Genomic DNA, 22,174 nt, shown 5'->3' on the forward strand with positions numbered 1-22,174 from the left:
TTTATTTTTTGGTTCCTAATGTATTGAAAACATCTGAACCTGCTTGTACAAAACAAGTTATGCAACATCAGGCATAGCGTACAGATCTCAAGATGGATTATTCTTATTAATAGCATTCCTGGCTATATATATATATATATCTATCTATATATGACCAATACATTTCCCCAGTTCAGTTATAATGGGGCCATACGGTCTGCTATAGCAGACACCTGTGGCTGTGAGTTTCCTGGCAACAGATGGTCTTAAAATAATGAGATTCACCTATTCTGCACCAAAAGCAAATTTAAAATAAAGAATCACATATTGACATGACTGAGCCCTCTTAGTAATTGGTCTTTTTATATGCTCCCAGCCATTGTAGTTTGTTTTTTTTAAGGGCAACATTTGGCCTTTAATATACGGTATGCTAGCTACTATACAGTCAAAAAATTATTAGAATTTTAATTAGAATTTTCTTCTCTTCTGTCCTTATCGGGATAATAAGCCGCTTACTATATTTTGTCAGCCAAGTAGGGTTTCCTGAATCTGGCTTGAATAGTTTTTGAAATACATACCAAGCATCGATCATAACCCAGTGATCTTACACAGAAATCTGCTTTTATCAGAAATCCTAATGACAAAAAGCAGATTTTTAAAGTGAACCTTTGCAAGACAGAAAAACTGGCACTCAAGAGTCCTTCACATCATTTCTTGACTCTGCCACTTGTACATGCAAAGAAAACTCAGTACAAGAAATCTGCCCTTCATATTTGAACCATGACATTGTATATGCATCAAAAACTCATGTAATAGACAGCAATATAATTCAAGTTAGCCTTTATTTTTCTGTCATGCAAGGAAATACAGAAGCCCCAATGTCTTCAGACCCCAGCTTTCATCTGGTTGTTGGGTGGTAGTGCCTTTCCCAGGTGGGTCCCAACCGTCAGTCCATACTCCTTGGTGGCATTTTTCTCATGGACCTCAGGCTTCAGCTGGAAACCCTTCTCCCCATCAAAGCAGTCCATGGGAGTGAAGGAAAGTGGTTTTTCGCCCAGGACACCTTGCAGTCGGGTACGCCAGCCCTCCAGCATGGTGCTGCGCTCCTCAGAGGGAATGTGAGACGGAGTCCAGGAGATTTGAGGGGCCATAACCTGGAAGCCACAGTAGTGCAGGATGCCAGTCTGGAGAGAGAGAGAAACAGTGTTAAGCACGAGCGTCGTCCAATTGGGGGTTACAGCTTGAAACCTGTAGAATCGGTGTTAGATTTGTCCCTTCTGGGCTACAGTAGAAACAAGCAAAGGCCCAACTCCCTCTTTAGATATGAAGTCCTCATTCGACACTAGCCAAAACAATTTAGTTTTATAGAGTGATAAAACATCAGGCTTAATATATATTCCATGCCATTAAACTCCCAAATCCTACACTCTGGATCTTTAATGCCGAGTTGAAGCAATATTCTGATTCAGTACCTGTAGTGGCCACAGTGTGACATTCATGTCTCCATTAATACCATCTGCACTAAACATGGACTCATGAGACCCAGTGGTGAAGGACAGCATTGCTTTCTTGTCCTGTGTAGAAAAAAAGCAAGTTAGAGAAATAGATGCAACAGTTTCAGACTAGTAATACAAACCACTTGATTTGAGCCTTTACCTTGAAGATTCCCTGGCTGTATCCCTTTTCTTGAGAGTAGGCATAGCCCAGTGCGAGCACCCGGTCGATCCAGCCCTTCATGATGGCAGGAACAGTGAACCAGTACATGGGGAACTGAGAAGTAAGGCAAAGTGTTAGCTTTGAGCTAAGAGAAGTTTAGCGAACAAGCATTACTGTCACCAAGCCTCCACCTGAAAGATGATGAGGTCCGCCTGTGCAGCCCTGACCTGCTAAAACTTCCACAGCAGCATCTTTGGCTGCAGCGTTGAACGAGCCAGTGCTCTGGTGGGCATACACGATCAACACTTTCTTTGTGGCTCAACCAAGGATTAAAGATTGGAAATGAGCACACATCAGGGCAGAAATCTCACAAATGAAACATTACAGTTCATGAAATGCAACATTACTCAGAACATGACACATAAATGCCTCAGCAAATACAAGATAGGTGATAATTCACCCATTCTGGACACAGATGTCAGCTGCAACTTTACAGATAGCTGCTGTGTTGAATGAGAGAGCAGGTTAGTCTAGAGCAACAGTCGAGATGCTGTTTTATACACCACAAGACTCAACACACAGCCTCCTCACAGGTGCTGTCAATCAGCAATCAAGGTCATCAACCAATCACCTGGCATCTCTCAGAACTCTCATCATATCTTCTATTGAGCCTGGACAGACATTTTAAATGGGGAGTGGAATTTATGTATCACTAAAAGCCAAGAAATATGGAGGTTTTTATCAATGAAACCAGCTCCGGCTTTTGCCTGTTTTAGGATAAACTTACAATAATACTCTTAGACCTACATCTTCTACTTCATTGCAGTGTGTGTTTTCCCCATTTCAGCCTGCCCAGAAAGAGAAGCGTAGGTTTGTCAATGTCTTTAAGAAAATATCACTCTCCTTGACCCCATTTTCAATGTTAACACCAGCCCTGAAGCCGAGACATATCACCTGAAACTCAGAACCTTTACTTGCCTCTCAACAACAGTTCATAATTACTAGTTAAATTGTGTGTGACTTAGATTGAATAACAATTAAAGAACTCCCATGAAATTACCTTTCTTGAGTAAAGTGGTTATACAGTATGTACTAGTCCACCAGAGAGCAGCATGCACCAGTAAGCGCCGTGGTGTATCACCTGCAGCCAGGAAATCACCATTTCTCATGACATTGGCATGGTAGCAGGTGCGGTATTGTTCAATTTGAAGGTGTAATAAAAATGTGTGATTCTCAGTCATACAGTACAATTGTTGTCATGTTTTCAAATGGGTATGTGTGTTGTTGGGCAAAGTGTCTCATAACAGAACGATCTATTGAACACAGAGCCAAGCTGGCTACTATTGTAGATCTTAATGATGTTATGCTCGCTGTAATTTATCACACAGCATTTTGTCACATCATGTGCTTTACTTTGTTGCACACTGACTTGGGTTTATTTTATCTCACATGTGTGTAGTAGTGCAGAGTTGTGGAAACCAACATCTCCTCTTTTAGTGGATTTGTTGGTCAACTCCCAAACCACCAACATAAAAGCTCATTTGTGTTGCATTCTTTTACTAAACACTGATCAGTTCAGTGGTTTAGTGAAGGTGTATGTATGTGTGTTCCAATAACCATACCTCCATTCTATTAATATGCCAGAAAAACATCTAGTATGTCCTAATACATAGTATATCAAATGCAGTTTGCCACAAATACCAGGATGTACTGCGTCTGGTCGCATTTTGCAGCACGCAAACAACTGGTGATGTCTGAGATGCCATATTTAATTCTGAGGAGAAAACACTGACTGGACAGATTGTTTTGTGTCTCCAATTCTGTGGTCCTGTGGGTCTAACTTCAAAGGAGTCAGATCCAAATATCTCAATAAGTCTTTGACCCAACCACTGCTTCAGCAATAGATTCCAATTCCACGTATTGATCATCTCTCCACTGTTTGCAGTTTAGTCTTTGTCATTGCCTCAACACATGCTGTTATTGGCATTTAGATATTGACAACTATGCTTTGATTGATTTGTGTTCCTGATAGCACAACAGTGTTCCTTTGACTTCCCTTTGCTCTTCCTCCTGAATTTATGATGAGCCGTGACAAATGACTTTACAAGGGATTACGTAGTTAAGATAATTGATTGATGGGTTGATTGATCCAGTCATTGACCTGGTGCACACCCAGAGGCCAAACCGCCTTGAAGTAAAGAAATACATGAGCAGATCATTTCATTGGAACCCATTGAAGACTCGTCACCACAACCTCATTAGGAATATTTAATTCGACTGAAAATGTTATGGACATCTTTTTATTTGGGTCCTAGGAGAGCCATCTGAAACCCCGTTATTGCTCCATCGAGGACAGCAGAACGATTGACGTTGAACTTGCAGGTTATCAATTGTGTCACTGAGCTCTCTCAGAATTTGAGCAATGGGGAATGTGTTCTTTTGGCTGCTTAAACATTTGAACGACAGACCTATCAGTAACTGTGATACGACAAGATGACCTCGTCATATCATAATTTAATTTTGATATTGTGCAATGACTCAAATTTTTCAATGACCTATTTAGGCCAACAGTATACCTGACAGTACTCTTCTACCTCTACTTTGGTTTGTTGCAAAGTAAAAACACAAATGTACCTTGAAGTTATTTTCTATGTAGTTCCTTATTTTATCATCTGTGCCTCTCCAGTGTTGGTAAATTCTATATGATCATTTTGAAATAAACTACAGCAGTGTTATAAAAAAATGATAATGATAATAATTAATTAATTATTCATTAACGTCACATCTTGTTCCCTTGCACCTACATGTATGTATCATTACGTTCTGTACTGGTTAACAATCAGTAAAGATTTCAATTATTTATGATTTAGTTTGAATTAAATTGGGAAGAATTTTGCTGCACCTTGGGGCCGTAATCTAAAGCTTTCCCCATTTTATTTATATCAACATGTAATATTATGATTATCGATACTTAACAGTAATGCCTTTGAGTCAAATGAAAATCAAAAAGATATTCAATTATAATTGGCACAATATTTATTGTATATTAATTGTCATACATAGTCAGATTATCAGAAATATTTTGATATTGTTTCGATAAAAAGACATATTTAGAAAGTTTGTCATACATTGATTTTTATTGCGCTACTCTGTAAATAAACAGTATACATACAGTTTACATGAACATGCTGTGTTCCCAAACCCACCAGCACAGAAGAAGCAGACGGAGACAAACTACGTCTTCTGTGCCGGTGGGGACGGGATGCTCCTCGTCCTCTCGGCTGGTGGGTGGAGCGGGTGGTGTCGGGGGAGGACGTCACCGTACTCACTGGGTCTCTGACTCTCTGGGGTGCTGAGAGTGGTTCAGTGGTCTGTGGTGGGTCTGGGTCTTCCTGGGATGATGGGTTAGATGACGTCCACTCTCAGCTGCCCCACGAGTGAGCCAAAAGCACAGAGGAGTCCTGCCCTGTGAGACACAAACACAAGAGATGAATACTTTAAACTCAACTATACGACCTTTACATTGTTGTGTTGAATCTGGCCTCCAATGATGGAATCTTAGTACTGATACTTCTGTAGTCTTAGTGAGGGATTACTTACTCAGCCCACTGAAAGAAAGGAGACTGCCGCTCTTCATCTGGTCCTGTAGTCCTCCATCCTTCTCATCTGGTCCTGTGGTCCTCCATCCTTCTCATCTGGTCCTGTGGTCCTCCATCCTTCTCATCTGGTCCTCCATCCTTCTCATCTGGTCCTGTAGTCCTCCATCCTTCTCATCTGGTCCAGAGTGAACACATCCTCTCTGTTGTCTGGGAGATCCTGGATGTTGCTTCCTGTGTTACAGCCATCGATACCTGAGTAAAAGAGACTTGGAGACTTTTTCTTAACATTAGTAATTATTAGTTTACCTTTGTCTGGTAAAGACACCTAGACTTTACAAAGAAAAATACACAACAGAAAAACAACCATTCACTGATACTTACTCTGGTTTCAGCAGCTAGCATCAATTATTACTCAAAAGGAAAATCCATAAATCAGAGTCAGAGTCAGAATCAGAACCATTTATTGCCATGCCAAGGAATTTGACATGAGGGGAGGTGCATACAATCAACACAGTGCAGAGTAGAAACATATTAAGATTTACAGAAAAATATAAAATAAAGTGAAATATAAAATAAAGTGCACAAATGAACAGATAACAGGACTATAAACAAGTGAGATGTAAGTGTAGTGTAGAAGTGTTGTTGATGAACCCGACTGCGGATGGGAAGAACCTGTTCATGTGTCGTGAGGTCTTGGTCCTGATGGACCGCAGCCTCCTGCCAGATGGAAAGGGCACGAACAGTTTTTGTCCAGGGTGAGAGGGGCCGGCACAAGAAGACCTCAACAGACTATCAACCTTCCACACCAAGAGTTTAAGACGAATACTGCACATTTTCTGGCCAAACACCATTTCAAATAAAGAACTGTATGACAAATGCCAACAAAAATGCATGGAGACCATCCTAATGAGAAGAAGATGGGGATGGATAGGACATGTGTTGAGAAAAGATCATGCTGATATTACAAGAACAGCCTTACATTGGACACCAGAAGGGAAAAGAAAAAGAGGCCGACCAAGAAACACACGGAGAAGAACTGTGGAGAAGGAGATGCAGAGCCTAAACCACTCATGGGGCACCATCCAGCGACTCGCCCAGGACAGACAGGAGTGGAAGACTTTTGTTGCTGCCCTACATGCCAAGAGCCATAAAAGGGAAATGATGATGATGAGAGGGGCCGGCTACAATCTTTCTTGCTCGCTTCAGGGTCCTTGAAGCGAACAAGTCCTGGAGGGACGGCAGATTGTAGCCAATCACCCTCTCGGCAGAGCGAATGACGCGCTGCAACCTGCCCTTGTCCTTGGCTGCAGAGTACCACGGGGACGGGGATGATTCTCCAGAATAGAGAGAGTCGTCACTGGGGAAGGGGGTCACGCCCGAAGATCCTCCATAGCTTAACTGGTCCACTGCTTGAATTTCCTCACCACAGGTTTACAGGGCTTTAATTTCTGCCTGTATGCAAGAATCAGATGGACCGTGACGTGGTCAGAGTGTCCCAGTGCAGCACGAGGGACGGGGTGCTAGGCTCCGCTGATTGTGGTGTAACAGTGGTCCAGAATGTTCTCCTCTCTGGTAGGGCATTTAATAGACTGTCTGTATTTGGGGAGTTCGTGGCTGAGGTTTCCTTTGTTAAAGTCACCAAGGACAATAACTAAAGAGTCCGGGTTGGTCCACTCCACACACAGTATCTGGTCGTCGAGCACGCGCTGTGCTTCCTGCACGTTGCCCTGCGGTGGAATGTAAACACCGACCAGTATGAATGAAGCGAACTCACGGGGGGAGTAAAAGGAGTAAAAGATTCCAGATCAGGAGAACAGTGCTGCAGAACCACTGTCACATCGTTACACCAGCCACTGTTGGAGTAGAAACAGATTCCTCCACCCTTCGATTTGCCGGAGAGCTCCGTGTCGCGATCCGCTCTGAACAGCTGGAAGCCAGTCAGCTGGCGCACAGAGTCCGGTATCGTTCCACAGAGCCAGGTCTCAGTGAAGCACAAAACGGAGGATGAAGAAGTATCTGTCTTTCCCCACCAGTAGCTGAGGTTCGTCCAGTTTGTTGCTCAGTGAGCGGATGTTAGAGAGAAATATGCCCGGCAGCGGTGTGCGAAATCCACGTGAGCGCGCCAGCCCGTTGGCCTCTCCTACAGCGCTTCACTGCATGAGTTACGGTGAGAGCACCTTAGACGAGAATGTCCAGGAATTCCACAGAAGTTAACTGAAAAGTTGGAAGTAAGTCCGCTGGAGTTGTTCCCCTGATGTTTATGAGCTCATCTCTGGTGAAAGAGCTCTGGGTATCGCAGCATAAAACCGAATTAATGACAAAAACAAAACAATGCGCACCAACACGTCGAGGCAGCCGTCCGCAGAGCAATCTTGATGTATAAAGAAGCGATATTTAAAAGCTCTGCTGTAGGATGCTACCTATCGTCAACCCCGCCAGACGCGAGGGAAGGCTGTCTGGTGCTTTATCAGTCCTATACCAGTCCGAGTCGCTGTCTTCAGCCGACTGCCAGTATCCTCTGTGTGTGTGGGGAAGCTGAGGCCTGAAGTGGAGGGTGGAGACCATCTGTAGTCCTCTCCTCTGGTCCTCCTCTTGGAGGATCAGAGGCCTGAAGTGGAGGACGCTGTGTCCTCGTGGTCGTCCTCACCGGTCCTCTGCCTCTTCACACTTACCTGCTCCGTGCGGTCCTCTTCCCTGCTCCTCTTGGTGGACTCTTCTGACCTCTGGGGGACCAGGGCCGGAGCCTCTTCAGGACGTTCCACACCAAAAGGGAGGGAGAGTGGATGGCCAGCGGGAAAGGGAGGAGGAGTCGGCACGCGGTAGAACCCCTCCCAGAAACTCCTAGGTGGTAACCGCTGGGTGAGAGGGTCATCTTCATCTTCCTCTTCTTCCTCCTCCTCCTCCTCCTCCTCTTCCCCCTCTTCTTCTTCCTCCTCCTCTTCCTCTTCTTCGTCCTCTGTATCCTCGAACATGGAGTCATACCAGGAATCTAAGTATTCCCAGTCGGATCCGACATCTTCCTCCTCGTCCTCTTCCTCCTCCTGGTCAGCTGGGACCAAAACGTCACCGGTCCTCTGCCTCTTCACACTTACCTGCTCCGTGCGGTCCTCTTCCCTGCTCCTCTTGGTGGACTCTTCTGACCTCTGGGGGACCAGGGGCGGAGCCTCTTCAGGACGTTCCACACCAAAAGGGAGGGAGAGCGGATGGCCAGCGGGAAAGGGAGGAGGAGTCGGCACGCGGTAGAACCCCTTCCAGAAACTCCTAGGTGGTAACCGCTGGGTGAGAGGGTCATCTTCATCATCTTCTTCTTCCTCCTCTTCTTCTTCTTCTTCCCCCTCTTCTTCCTCGTCCTCGTCCTCGACGTCTTCCTCCTCGTCCTCGACGTCTTCCTCCTCGTCCTCTTCCTCCTCCTTAGCTGGGACCAAAACATCAAGCCTGACCTCATACTCACCGTTTACATAATAAACATATTCAACACATACTTCACCTGCTCCGTCGTCAGAGGAGTACGGGAGGATCCTGTAGCCCTCTTGTGCAGGACGTTCCATGATGTAGTTCACACCAGCTGAGAGGGAAAAATGAAAACTGTAAGGATTTCTCATAACATGAAATATTTCTGGATTACATTGAATAATCAAAGATTAAATTTGAAAAAATGAAGAGCGCACTACACGTGTCACCAACACACAAGAGGCTGTGCCTTTTAATATTTTAACAATAATATCAAACATAGTGCAGCTCTGCCTCTGTTAGTTCGAACATTAGTTCGTTATAATAACTAACATTAGTTAGTTATTCTGCACCAAACAATTGTAAGGACTTCAATGTTTGTGTGGACAAAACGATCAATGGTTTGCAGTAAACACCGTGAACGTGTTTAATATGCATTGAGCTACGTGCGTCATGACGCACAGTGAAACATGGCTACATTAATCCAACATGACCACAGTACCCTCTTTAGTTTATAACTCATTATTCTCCCAGTTTATGAGTTGCATGTCACAGCGCGTGGAGGAGATGGTGCACGCGCACATGCAGTCTCGGACAGTTGCTTAACAGATCGCTCGCTTGTCCCTCGTAAACAAAATACCACAACAACGAGCAAAGCGCATCTCAATGTTAAAGAAATAGTTGATGTAATATTATAAAGTAAAAGGAGCAGATGTTTTTTCTACAATAACTCAAGTTTCAACAATCAAAACAAACCCACGTGCACAACTTAAGCCTATATTTAGCATTTTATGAAAAAGTTCTATTTTGGAATAGGAAGATTCCATGCCTTCAAACCACATTGTGAACACATTTCACAGACATCCTGCCACATTTAAGACATTCTGCCACTCAAATAATCATTTTACCAGTGGTGGTAAACAGAATCACAAAGTTATAGCTATTTTATCATTTAATATATTTTTTCCCTTTATCTCATTTTTTCATTGCACAGCTCTGCTTCCAGCACAGCTTGTTTTAACGCCGGCCGGTGTTTCGTTAACGCCGGCCGGTATTTCTTTTTTCCCAACAGGCCTGATAATATACGTAGTGTGAACTGTTCACCTTTAAACTCAAAAGGTTTCACTGATTTCTAAACTGAGAACACTTTTAAGGATTTAAGGGGATGTATCAAACTGAAAAATCCTAAAATAAATCTAAAAGTTGTCTTACCTGCACGCTTATCGTCCAAGTCACAGCCCGCTCTCCTCGGCAGGTGCTCTCCTCGGCAGGTGCTCTCCTCGGCAGGCGACCCTCCTCGAACGGCAGGCGACCGAGGGTCTTTTCCCGGCTCCCCTGTTGTCCACGATAGTAGTGATCCAGTAGTTTAGTTCTCCAAAAGATTCGTATCAAGTAGCTTTTCTCCAGAAGTTTAAAAACTCAAAGAGTCGGCTCTCCACGGTATGGATGTCCAAGAGGTGTTCAGCTCATGAGGTGTTCCGCTCAAGAAGTGTTCCGCTCGTGTTCAAGTCCAAGTGCAGAGTGAAGATCAGAAGTTCTGAAGGCCTTAAGTTGCCTCGGTCGGTCCGTTTCCATGGCATTTAGGGACGTGCGGGTGCGTGAGTGCGTGCGTGTGATTGGTCGAGACAGAAAGAGAGAAATTTGAATTATTTTCTCTTAAATATAATATATTTTAATTTGAATTATACTAGAGTTATTTTTATTTTATCTTTCAGTGCTCTATTACCATTCAGTACAGCTATGAGTTGTAAACATTACACAACCCGTCTCTGCTGGAGAAAGAGATTATATATATATAGCGGGCAATTTTTTTCGGCCTTGGATATCCATTGTTTCAGACAGTTCATAGATTGGTTCAATCAGAAAGAGTGTGATTTTGCTCTGTAGTTTTGCTTGCATTCAGTATATAATAACACAAGAGACAGAATTTCAGGGTCATAGTGAAATTTGACAACACAAATATGAACTTTTCTCAAATAAAGAGAGAGAGAAATAATTGTCCTGCTTGTAAAGGAAAGACTGATAAACTAGCTTTCATATCCGAGTCACTCCCAAATCCTAATTCTTAAAGGGACCGCACACAATGGATGGAGAATGGGCCTTACAGTGTCAACTTTTGAGTTGATGAGTATGAGCTAAGCTAATGAAAACACAAGGAGTCTTAGTTTGCCAATAAATCCCCCTAAATGTGACACACTGTTCCTTTAATCCGTGCATTGAAACGTGCTAAAATCTCATATCATGTCGGCATGTTCAAAAAAATCATGCAACCGTTTGATAACTGTAAAAAAACTTTAAAAAATAGATTCAAATAATTCTAAACTATGCATTGAAAACATGCTAATATCCCAAACTGCATCAACTCATTAACATCTTGCAAAATAACTCAGGCATCATTGTTTCCTGTCTGTGCTTCATCCAGATGTCGCTGATCAGAGATACAAAGCCAGTTGTTGTTGTGTGTTGTCTGAAACTGCTTAATCTTCTCCCAATTCTTGTCCCTTCTCTTTCTGTGTGAATGAGTTTACTCTTGTGTGTAAGTGTAGTCTGCCTTATGGGTCTCTGTGTGGTACAGTGGAGGTTTAATAGCCAAGGTCCTGCCAGCTCTTGGTTCTTTTGAAGAAACTGCACCGGCGTGGAAAAGCTAAAAGACTTGAGCTGATGACACACGGCCTTTTTCGATGGCTAATTGTGACTTCAGCTTAACAACTACTGAGACAAAATCAGTGAAATATAACGAATGTATCATGATTAAAAGTTGATAGGTGAAGTTGCCTATTTACATTTTTGCAGAGTATTGTTTTAATCTTGTTCTGGGTCGATCACAAATTAAAATCCCAGGGATATAGAAGTTGGCAAACGTGTGAATATCATAATTCACTGCTTTTATGTTGTTTCCCAGAATCCTCCATGTGCAACTAAACCACTGTCACTCACCTGTATATGAAAACAACTTGTAAATGGTCTCAATAACAAATTTTTCTTTTCTAAAAGAAAGGTTTAAGAGGTTTATGGTAATGCTATATTTTCTTTTTCCTGTTTAATTGCTGATGTACATGAAAGATGTGTAATATAGAAATTGTCACCTTAATAAATTAAATCAAAAATGTTTGTGCCTTGAATGAATACAACTATATATATGTACTATATACTCTATATATATAGTACATTATAACATCACGTTTGTTAAAATGATCGGTTAAGTTACGTGACGTTCGTAGCTGACAAGCTAGCTAACGTAACCGGGAGCTTAAACATCACATGTTTGTTAATAGTAGTCGTAGCTGACAAGCTAGCTAAGAGCTACCGCTAACGTTAGCTGACAAGCTAGCTAAGCGCTACCGCTAACGTTAGCTGACAAGCTAGCTAAGAGCTACCGCTAACGTTAGCTGACAAGCTAGCTAACGTTAGCGGCAGCTCGTCTGCCTGCATCCGACCGTAGTTAGCCTTGGAAACTAACTTTGAATGCCTTCACTTTCAAACCTCAGAGGTTGACTAATATCTTACTGAGATTGTGACGATTTTACAGATGATTTATACTTCATATTATGTCCATAAACACTCTATAGAGTATTGTGTTTGATCAAGCCATACATTTTCAATGTAATATTAATCTTCAGACTATTTAGTCTATTCTATACATGTTCACACTCGTAGCTTAGGTCTTGTCTTCCAATTTATTTCATTGTTTATTCATACTTGTTTCCTTTGAAACAATGTATTATATATAGACCTATTTTGCATGTGTCAATATCAAACCACTAACAGCATACACATATTTGAAATAAATATGTAATAATATAACACATTTAGGCTATTTGTACATCCAGCATTTGGTTATTTCATCATGTTTTCATTATTATTACAAAACTTGGGTTTCTCCAGCAGCTGGAATTGGTCCGGTGACATCATCTACATGATGGATGGTAGAATTCTTGGAAGTTTAAGAAATCACCAACTGAAGTAGAAGTAAACAAGGAAAGCTGAGGGAAAGTTGGTTCAACAACAAATAACCTTTATATGGACACAAATAAACGTTGAGACACGGGTAACCTTAAAATAATTTACTCTTTGCTCCATAGAATTAGACAAAATGTTTCCGTTGCTTTTGACATTATGACATCTTAAATGAACACTGTGGCTCATCTTGCGCAATGATAGTACACAAGTACATGGAAATGGTCCACTGGTTATTTTGGTAGTATAGATACAACATAACAAACTGTAGACCTACTTACTTTACAGTAAAATCAGTGTATGTAATTTAACGTTTTAATATAAAACAAATCATTTCCCAGACTTAAAAACAAAACAAATTATGGATAGCTTAGTTTGTTTGGTCCATGTCCGGGAAACGTTGCAAGATCGTGCTTAAAACTACAAACATTGCTGCTGCAAACAGTTTTGGTCATTGCTCTGAATGTGATCCAGTACCATAACACCATGTTCCATCCCGTCATCATCCTCCTCCTCATCCTCCTCCTGTCCTTCAATGCTGGTGATAGTCATTGCAGCCTGACAACCCTCGTCAGCCCTCCTCCCCTCTTCATCTTCCTCCTCCTCCTCCTCCTCCTCCTCCTCGTGTGTTTCCTGCTCTTGGCTGCCCTTTGAGCTGTGGTCATTCTCTCCGTCATCACCGCCCGACATATTTTCTCTTCTCAAGAACCTGCTTCTTCTCCCGTCATCCTCTCCATCCTTCTCCTCTGCCGCTCCCACCAGCTCGTCTCCCTCCGCCTCTCCGTTCCCTCCTTCACTTCCCGTCCCGTTTCCTGCTGCAGGACATTTGTGATCTCTGTAATAGCTCTGTCTGGTGAAGCCCTTGTTGCAGGTGGAGCATCTGAAGCGGTAGTTATCTGTGTGGGACTGCTGATGCTCCAGCATGTGGGCCCTGCGGCTGAACGCCTTCTGACAAAAAAGATACTTGTAGGGTTTGATACCTGGAGGGAAGAGGAGTTCATAAGAATCAATTAAATAAAGTCATTTTGATACTAATAAAGGGTTTACCTCGTTTCATTTTATATGTAACTGCAAACTGAAGTTTCAGTGATACAAACAATTCTCTCTCATTTGAAGCTGCTCTAGACTTCTACACCTAAACATGATATTTCTATCTTTTTATTGAATCTATTGGCCCTGCAAACATGCCCTTATGATGTCCAGTCAAGTCTCAGGTATGACTTCAAAAAAGTCATTCATCCAACAGCAATATTTCCACATCTGGGTGACCACCAATATGTAATGTATTCAATCTGATCACTTATTTGTGGGAAAGGACTTTTTATTATTTCTACAACATCACGACAATGTCACAAGCAATATTCCGTCATCTTTGTTCAGATGAAAATGATTACTGGTAATATTCACTCACCAGAATGTGACAGAATGTGGGCCTTGAGTTTGTCTGGCCTGTTGAATTCTTTGGTGCAGCCCACATGTGTCCTGATGACAAAAAAACACACAAATTGCATTCAATGAAATGAAATAACCTGTAAGACAGTCTAACAGAAAAGCAGAAATGAGGAGGACAAAGGAGAAGAAGGATAGACGTGAGAAAAGTTGAAAGTTGAAAAGGCTTGAATGATGAAAAGAATGAAGTCGGAACAAGGGAAGTTAAATAAGCTAACAGGTCTTGTTTCCACCGGAGAGACTCACCTAAACGGACACTTGTATTTCTTGAAGGGTTCATGGATGAGCATGTGTCGCTTCACTTTGTCCTTCCTGTTGAACGTCGCCTCACAGAGGGAGCATTTGTATGGCTTTTCACCTGGAAAACGGGATCAGCATCAAACTCTCAGCTTTACTTTCATTAACGACTTCTAAATGATGCGATTGACAATCGGGGGCGAATGTCACGGAAGTGTTTCCTCTGGCAAACGTCTTGCATTTGCACATCCTTCCAACGCATTCAAATGCTAACATTGTAGCCAGAGACACATCAGCTTGTTTAATCGGTAGTTTACTCAGGCATTATTAAGGTTTTATTGAGCACTTCCTTATTTTAACAATAGTTTATTCCTTCTGTCGCAGCTACATGTTCTGGTGTGACTGGAATAAAGTGCAGAATGGGTTGTTAGACTAGAAATAAAGCTGCCTGAAGAAACTCAAACAAATCAGCATCAATAGAGAATATACAGCAAGGAGACAGCAAGACTATCAACACATCAACCCTCGACTTAGGTACGGAACACAACAGAAAAATAAGGAAATGATAAGGAAATGTCTTAAACGCATGAGATAAAATGAATCTCACCCTTTCTCCTCAGATCATTTATCAAATACAGGACTTTTGTTCAGGAGATCAATGTGTGGTGTATATACACAACACTTTTGTGGTTGAACTAACCCTTTAAGTACACAAGGTGGAGCCAGAGATAACACCTGACGCCTCACAAGTGAGTGGTAACATATTTGCATTACTATGAGCATCTTTTGCATAACGTATATCTAGATTCTCTTTTTGTTTAATTTTTCAAATTGCATTTTCAAATAGTTTTTCAAGCTTCAGAAACGCTTTAGGGCTTCATTTTCACTGTTTGATTCAGCGGTTCATTCTTTCAGTGAATTATTAAATACATTTTTAATTCAATATATTTTATTTAGTGATGGATTCATTCAATTGTAAAGTATTGTGTAATCCCTCTTTTTGTCCAAACAGACAGTTAATAAAACTGTCTCTGTCATGGCTCAAGGTTCACTTACATGCTTTTTCTGGAGTGGAAGAACATGGAAAGCTGGAACATCTAAAGTTTCATGCCAACGTAGCAAAATCAGTCTGCCGATGTGGACCAAGTGAGATGGTTTGCATGGTCCGTTCTGGCCTGCTCCGGAAACATGGCGGTGCAACATGGCTTTGATTCTGTGTCTTGTTTTGAGGATTGCGAAATTAATATTCATACTAGAAATTATAATGTACTGAATTATTTTAAATAGATTAATTTTTTAAACATCCATTTTTTCTGCACAACAGCACACTCGCTAGACTGCAACTGCAGGACCAGACTTGGGAGGACCCGTCCTACCAAGGAAGCATCCTTGACTTTGAGAAACACTCCTTATGTTGAGATGAAGGGCTCATTCTAAGCTAACAAAAACGCAACAATTTATATTTCCGGGTGATTTGACACCAAGGAAAACATGGTTATGAATGTTATATTCCATTTCTAATGATAGACCAGAAGTGCGGCACACTGGTCCTTTAACGCTGGCTTCCTGTTCTTTTAAAGGCTCTTTGCCCATCGCGTCATGTTGGTCACCCACGATTAGCAAAACTCTCGCAAGATGATTGAGATTTGGCTTCGACCTTAAATGGTTATGGTTAGGATAGGGCGTCAAACCCTCAATTTGTGAAGCTCTGGCGTGATGGTCATGATGGTTGAAGTTATTGACCTTAAACGGTGAAGCTTACCCAAATCTAGGGATGCCGTCACGAGCCTCTGTGTTCAGCAGATGTCCTCCCTGCGGTCTTTGTGTCAAAGTCTCACACCAATGTTTGCTTCAAACTTTACTTTCAGATGTGCTGACAAACTTGATGGTTTGAAAATTGTGAGATCAGTCAGTGCACAGCATGTCAAGTGAACATGCCGACCATTTATCAACATGCAAGCTCACAATTTGACAAACATGACGAATAACGTTCCTGTTACATTAATCTTAAGTTTTATTGCATGCTTATGTTTAAATACATCTCTTTATTTCAAGGAAACTTCTAGATTCTCTTTAATTGGCATTCAATTGAATTGTTCTTTCCAGAAATTGTATGCAGACATTTACAGAACTTTGGCTGGCGGCTGTCTGGCTCGGTGCCATCGTGCTTTGTAACTGGGGAATGATGAGAATGCAAAAAAATGGTCCGACTTTGGCGAACAGGGTATAATGACTTCTGTCAGGATGTAAGGGAGTTCTCTGTTCCAGGTGACTGATTCAAACACTTAAATTACATCAGTGCTGAGCAGAAGTGTCAACTCAGCAATAATGACGTGTTACAACTATCTCTAAAATAATGGAAATGTGGGATGTGTGTATTCAATGGCACATGTGCATTATAATAGATACTGCATGCACGTGTTTGACAGTTATTTAAAAAAGGGTGTTTTTGCATTTGTTAAATTTATGGCCAGTTAATGAGTAAACCCTTTCTATCTATTTCAGGAGCTAAATTATATGCTTCAATATACTTCTGAGGTCATGCGTGTTGTGTTTTTTTTTTTTTTCAAACAAGGAGCTAGGATACAGTACCTGCAGTTATCAGTTATTTTGGAAACAGTCGGAGCCACCACTTTTAAACGGTTGGGCGTCTAATTATAGAAAACACTGAAATACTTTTTTCTTTTTCCACTTGACTCTTTGTTAGTAAGATGACCTTGTTGCCTCAACTGAAACGTCTCTTAACGACACTGAAGGAGGCGATGCCACCCCCCCCCGCGTTGCTTACAGTCAACAGGAGACGTTCAGCACGTGTGATCGTACTGCGTGTGAGGCATCAGGCTCCTCCGTTGCATCCGAGCACGTGCAGAAACACACACAACTTACTTGACGCGCACACAATGAGCCAAATGTTGGATGAAACTAACTGTCGGTCATGTATTTTGATATGTACCACGAAGAGTTTTAAACACCTTTAGGGTTGGGTTGTGGAATTTTCAAGTCTACTGAATACAACTTAAGCTAAAATAAGAAAATGACCGACAATGGAACAAGGTGTGCAGCTTGCACTTGCCTCAGGTAATATTTGCTCTCTCTGTTCTCCAGTTAAGATGGCTCCTGGCACATCATTTGCATTCTAGTTTCCACAATGAGCTCTGCAGCCACATGACTATTGTCATGCGTGGCATATTTTTACCATCAACAGCAACCCCTGTGGTGGTGGAAATTTCTGGTAGCGCAGAGGACAGGGCCTCTTGGAAAGGAATGCTGTCCTGCACACATGGATACGCCTTCTACAGTTCTGATGAATTATAAACGGTAGTTGACTTCCTTGTTTGTTTTGTATACTGCCTGTATTACCTGTTGTCATCGTAGACTCACCGGCCTGGGAAGAGGAGACAGTGTGAAGAAGGGACTAAAGGTGGAGGCAAGGTAAGTGTTGGAGGATTGTCAAGAGCGACAAGAGAAATAATCGGCAAGCAACTTAAGAAGCATCCAACATCACCACCTCCCACCATGTCTTCGTCCAAGCCGGAGGAGCAGCTAGCCCACGAGCTGAGCTGCCCCATCTGCCTCCAGTTATTCTCCAATCCGGTGGTTCTCCCCTGTGGCCACAACTACTGTCTGGCCTGCATCTGCAAGACCATCGACGGGACGGACAAAACATCTCTACGTTGCCCGGAGTGCCGCGAGGAGTATCAGGGTGTGGATTCCCTGAGGAAAAACTTCAAGCTCTGCAGCATCATCGAGGGCTACCAAGCCAGCGCGCCGCAGCTGGAAAGGCGCCCTGAGAGCGAGCCTGAGAGCGAGCCTGAGAGGACGGCGGAGGTTCTCTGCGACCACTGCATCGACAAAAAGTCGCCGGCTGTGAAGACCTGCCTGAGGTGCGAGGTGTCGCTGTGCTCCGGGCACCTCCAGAGACACCAGGATAAGGAATGGCTGAGTGCGCACACTATGGTGGAGCCCCTGAGTGAGCTGGGGACCAAAAGCTGCGCCACCCACCGGCGTCCCCTCGAGTACTTTTGCTCCAACGACATGAGCTTGATGTGCGGCACGTGCTTCACAGAAGGCCATCACCAGAACCACGACGTCCTCACAATCGACGCGGCCGAAGAGGAGATGAGACGGGTGTTGGAGAACCGCAGCATGGTAGCTCTGTTGTTTCATTTGTGTTTTCCAGACTTTTATTCCAGAGGCATTTTTCCGACTGTGATATTGTAGCATTAGTTTTGCTCACGTCTAAAATATTGTGATTTGGTGATAAAGTAGAAGACAATGGTAATGTTCTATTTTACGGTCAAACTTTAGAATAATTTCCTGAAAATAACTTATCGGGAAATAAAAACAAACTGATAACCCACAGATTTCTTTAGTCAGTGCAGAGCATGTCAGGTGAACATGCCGATCATTTATCAACATGCAAGCACACAACTTGACAAGACAAATAACGTTCCTATTAATACAGTACAATAATCTTAATGAATGTTTATTGTATGCTTAAGTTGGAATACAACTCTTTATTTCAAGGAAACTTCTAGATTAAAATTAAATTAAAATGTATGCAGACTTTTACAGAACTTTAAAATAATTTGGCTGGCGGCTGTCTGGCTCAGTGCCATTGTGCTTTGTAACTGGTGAATGATGAGAATGCAAAAAAATGCTCTGACTTTAGAGAACAGGGTAGTGGCTTCTGTCAGGGTAAAAGGGAGTTCCCTGTTCCAGGTGACTGATTCAAACACTTAAATTCCATCAGTGCTGAGCAGAAGAGCCAACTCAACCCATTTCACTTGCAACATGGAAATGGGTTTTTTCCCCTTGCCTTGTTCACAGCCCGTTACTCAAAATGTCACTTGTGTGTTTGCAGGTGGTTTCTTGCAGGCTGAAGATGACCGAGAGTCTCCTTCAGAAGACAACAAAGGAGCAGGGGGCGTCTGAAGCCATAGGGGAGAAACTGGTCAACAAGGCAGTCACTGTCATGGACAGTATGGCTGCTCTAGTGGACAGGTAACATGCTGCACGTGTGCTGGTGTTGATGCTGCCTTTAAAAGTCACACATGGTGCCCTGAAGCAGGTGTATTAAAATATGCAAGTGTCCTACTTTATGAAGACATGGATACTTAAAAAGCTTTTAAACCATGTTTTCAGTGGCTTTCATGGTCCAGTGGATGGCAGTAAATGTGTAACAGGACCTTTCACCTCTTCATCGTCATTTGTGGACAATAACACTGATCTTAATCTCTTTAGAAATGTCACAACCAGAAAACGAAAAAACAAACCATAACCTGTTGCTTTTCGTGACTGTGATGCTCACTAATGGTGAATATGAATAACATCACATTCTATGGAATTGTTACATAGGCTATTAAAAGCCATGACATTAAAAATAGATATGAATAGATAAAATAAAGGAATGGAAATGTCTTTATCTTTAATTAGTTAATTTAAAAACAACCAATCCTAATGCACACCGTTTTTTTAAATGAGTAAAATGATGTACTATGTAAGTTTTAACAGAGGATGGGTCAACTCTTCTTTACATTTAAATAGTGATGGAACTGTTTTTTGTTGGAGTACTCTCCCTTTACTATAACTTTAAGAACATGTGTAAAGTCATTCACGCAGCAGTAAATGTGTTCATCAGATTACCAGATTATCAGATTACTCTTCTTTCAGGCTTGAAGAGCAGGTTGAAGCAGTGACTTCACGTGCCATTCGCTTCATGAGATGAATCCAGTTTGTCAGCCTGTTTTTAGACTGCCAGTAAACTTAATGTCATAGACTATTTGACAACAGCTCTAAAACTGGACTAGAAGATAGTTTACGTCATTGTTTTAGTTTTTAAAGTTTGATTTCCTTACATGTGAAAAAAAAAAAATCGGAATCAATATGATTGTTCTTTAGGACCGTACGCTATATGGCACAAGTGGTGAATTATTGTAAAGGAAAATTAGGCTTCTTGTGCTATTTAGCTCACACAATCTACCCTTATTTAGATGCAACGCTGTTGTGTTGTGTTCAGGTACAGGGAGCGTCTGCACGTGCTGTTGGAGGAGGAGACGTGCATGCGCAGGAAAAGCTGGCAGTTGGAACTGGGTGCACTCGAAGAGCAACAGCAGCAGTTAGCGGAGGCCCAGCGAAGTGCCACGCAGGCCCTCAGCGAGACAGACGCGTGCATCTTCATACACAGGTACAACACACATCGAAACTGCCTTTACAACTCTACTCTTAAACCCAGTGAAAGAAATAGTAACTCAACATGAAAAATAATATTTTCCCTGCAAACGTTATTGTTTACATTGTCCCATAGTATATTGATTGATGAGAACAAAAAAATAAAGAGGTTAGTCAACACATGCACCATGAAAATGAATTGCATTCGCATGATCAGCTTTTCAAACTGAGTAATATAGAATTTAAAAAATGTGCAAGATAAACATATGCACTGTAAGCTATTGGCGCTTGTGAAATATAAGATAAGCAGATAGGTCCACACACACACACACACACACACACACAGCCTACATAAGTAAAGACGTGTCGCAAAGAAGCACACATAGCAGCAACAATCCTCAACTGAGGAAATCCTTCTGCTCTCCAGCTTCATGATGATTGAACCTAAGCTGAGAGAAGTCGTCACCGGCCCCATTCCCCCCATGATCGCCTCGAAAGCACCGCTCAACACCAACCGTCTCCAGGCGGGCCTCAAAACCCAAGACTTCCGCTCAGAGATGACCGGCCTCCTGGATTCCCTCCACATACTCCTGAACCCCCTGGACCTCACCTTCAACCTCTGCACCACCCACCCCAGCCTGTTGGTCTCCAATGATCAGCGTACAGTCAAGTACAGCTCCGCCAAGCTGACATACGCGGAGCACCCAGAGCGTTTCACAAGCGCGCCTCAGGTTCTTTGCGGCCAGGGGTTCTCAAGCGGGGAGCATGTATGGGTGGTGGAGGTGGGGGCCAACAGCATGTGGTCGCTGGGCGTGTGTTACAAGAGCATCCCTCGCCGTGGGGACCACAGTCGTTTGGGTCACAACTCAGTTTCCTGGCGGCTGCAGTGGAAAAACGGCAAGCTGACAGGGTGCCAGTCCTCCTGCAACGTGGCTCTGGGGGAAATGACCCATCATCCGCTGAGGATCGAGATAGCGCTGGACTACGAGGCGGGGACATTGATGTTCCACAACATCAAAGGGCGCAGGGAGCACCTCCACACCTTCAGGGCTGTGTTCAAGGAGGCGGTCTATCCGGCGTTCAGTATACATTCAAACACACCGCAGTCCTGGATCACACTGCACAATGGGATGTGATTAAATCACAAGTAACTTGCCTGGGCATTGCCAGAGTAAAGTTTCACATAAAGGTAACCAAAACAGCTTTTTATCACATTATAAACAGTATCATATCTTATACAAGTGCAGAAAAAGATATTTAAAAGATATGCTTTTATTTCAATTAGATTAGATTGTTTTCGTGCTCTTTTTACTGGTCTACCCAAACAGAGAATTAAATAAAATGTCAAACTTATTCATAACTGTGCCGCTTAACTTTTAGCCTAAAGATAAAGATAAAGAGGTTTTTATTGTCCTTGTAGTGATACAACGAAATTTCGTTTGGTAGCCCTCAGCCAGCCAGCAGCAGCGAACAACGATAAACAATGCAAGATAAAAATACACAAAAGGAACAAAAAAAACGTTACTAAAGATAAAAGTATACAAAAGGAATAAAAACGTTACGAAAGTAATAATAAAATAAAGTTTGTGTAAACAGTGCAGTGTAAACATTTATTTTGACAGTACAAACAGAGTATAAAGTGTATCAGTAAAGTCAGTATAATTTTCAGCAGCTTG

The 22,174-nt window shown here is 42.4% G+C and overlaps 2 protein-coding genes across 2 annotated transcripts; one reads left to right on the forward strand and one right to left on the reverse strand.

Moving 5' to 3' along the window:
- Positions 1 to 863: 863 nt before the first annotated feature.
- On the reverse strand, positions 864 to 14,538 carry LOC142954384 (uncharacterized). The gene is made up of 12 exons (XM_076095346.1): positions 14,337 to 14,538; positions 14,053 to 14,123; positions 13,070 to 13,621; positions 9,897 to 10,019; positions 8,722 to 8,799; positions 8,217 to 8,283; positions 7,907 to 8,075; positions 6,642 to 6,653; positions 1,827 to 1,847; positions 1,636 to 1,749; positions 1,452 to 1,553; positions 864 to 1,163 (listed from the first exon to the last, which is right to left on the reverse strand). Exons 1-12 carry the CDS (start codon positions 14,378 to 14,380, stop codon positions 864 to 866), a joined length of 1,653 nt encoding a protein of 550 aa, XP_075951461.1. The 5' UTR covers positions 14,381 to 14,538.
- A 3,305-nt stretch (positions 14,539 to 17,843) lies between these two features.
- LOC142954357 (E3 ubiquitin/ISG15 ligase TRIM25) lies at positions 17,844 to 21,634 on the forward strand. The gene is made up of 4 exons (XM_076095314.1): positions 17,844 to 18,476; positions 19,192 to 19,331; positions 20,347 to 20,514; positions 20,926 to 21,634. The coding sequence occupies exons 1-4, from the start codon at positions 17,844 to 17,846 to the stop codon at positions 21,632 to 21,634; spliced, it is 1,650 nt and encodes a 549-aa protein (XP_075951429.1).
- The last annotated feature ends 540 nt before the right edge of the window (positions 21,635 to 22,174 follow it).

Source organism: Anarhichas minor, unplaced genomic scaffold (genome assembly GCF_050575085.1).
Source record: "Anarhichas minor isolate MPS153535 unplaced genomic scaffold, ASM5057508v1 ptg000020l, whole genome shotgun sequence".
Taxonomy (NCBI): domain Eukaryota; kingdom Metazoa; phylum Chordata; class Actinopteri; order Perciformes; family Anarhichadidae; genus Anarhichas; species Anarhichas minor.

Excerpts from the sequence above, each read along its gene's own strand:
- LOC142954357 (XM_076095314.1), top strand. The coding sequence starts at position 17,844 with ATGTCTTCGTCCAAGCCGGAGGAGCAGCTAGCCCACGAGCTGAGCTGC. Across the intron at positions 19,332-20,346 it reads ATGGCTGCTCTAGTGGACAG|GTACAGGGAGCGTCTGCACG; the intron begins GTAACATGCTGC and ends TGTTGTGTTCAG. Across the intron at positions 20,515-20,925 it reads GCGTGCATCTTCATACACAG|CTTCATGATGATTGAACCTA; the intron begins GTACAACACACA and ends TCTGCTCTCCAG.
- LOC142954384 (XM_076095346.1), bottom strand. The coding sequence starts at position 14,380 with ATGCTCATCCATGAACCCTTCAAGAAATACAAGTGTCCGTTTAG. Across the intron at positions 8,284-8,721 it reads CTCCTCTGACGACGGAGCAG|CTGACCAGGAGGAGGAAGAG; the intron begins GTGAAGTATGTG and ends TTTTGGTCCCAG. Across the intron at positions 1,554-1,635 it reads ACAGCCAGGGAATCTTCAAG|GACAAGAAAGCAATGCTGTC; the intron begins GTAAAGGCTCAA and ends TTTTCTACACAG.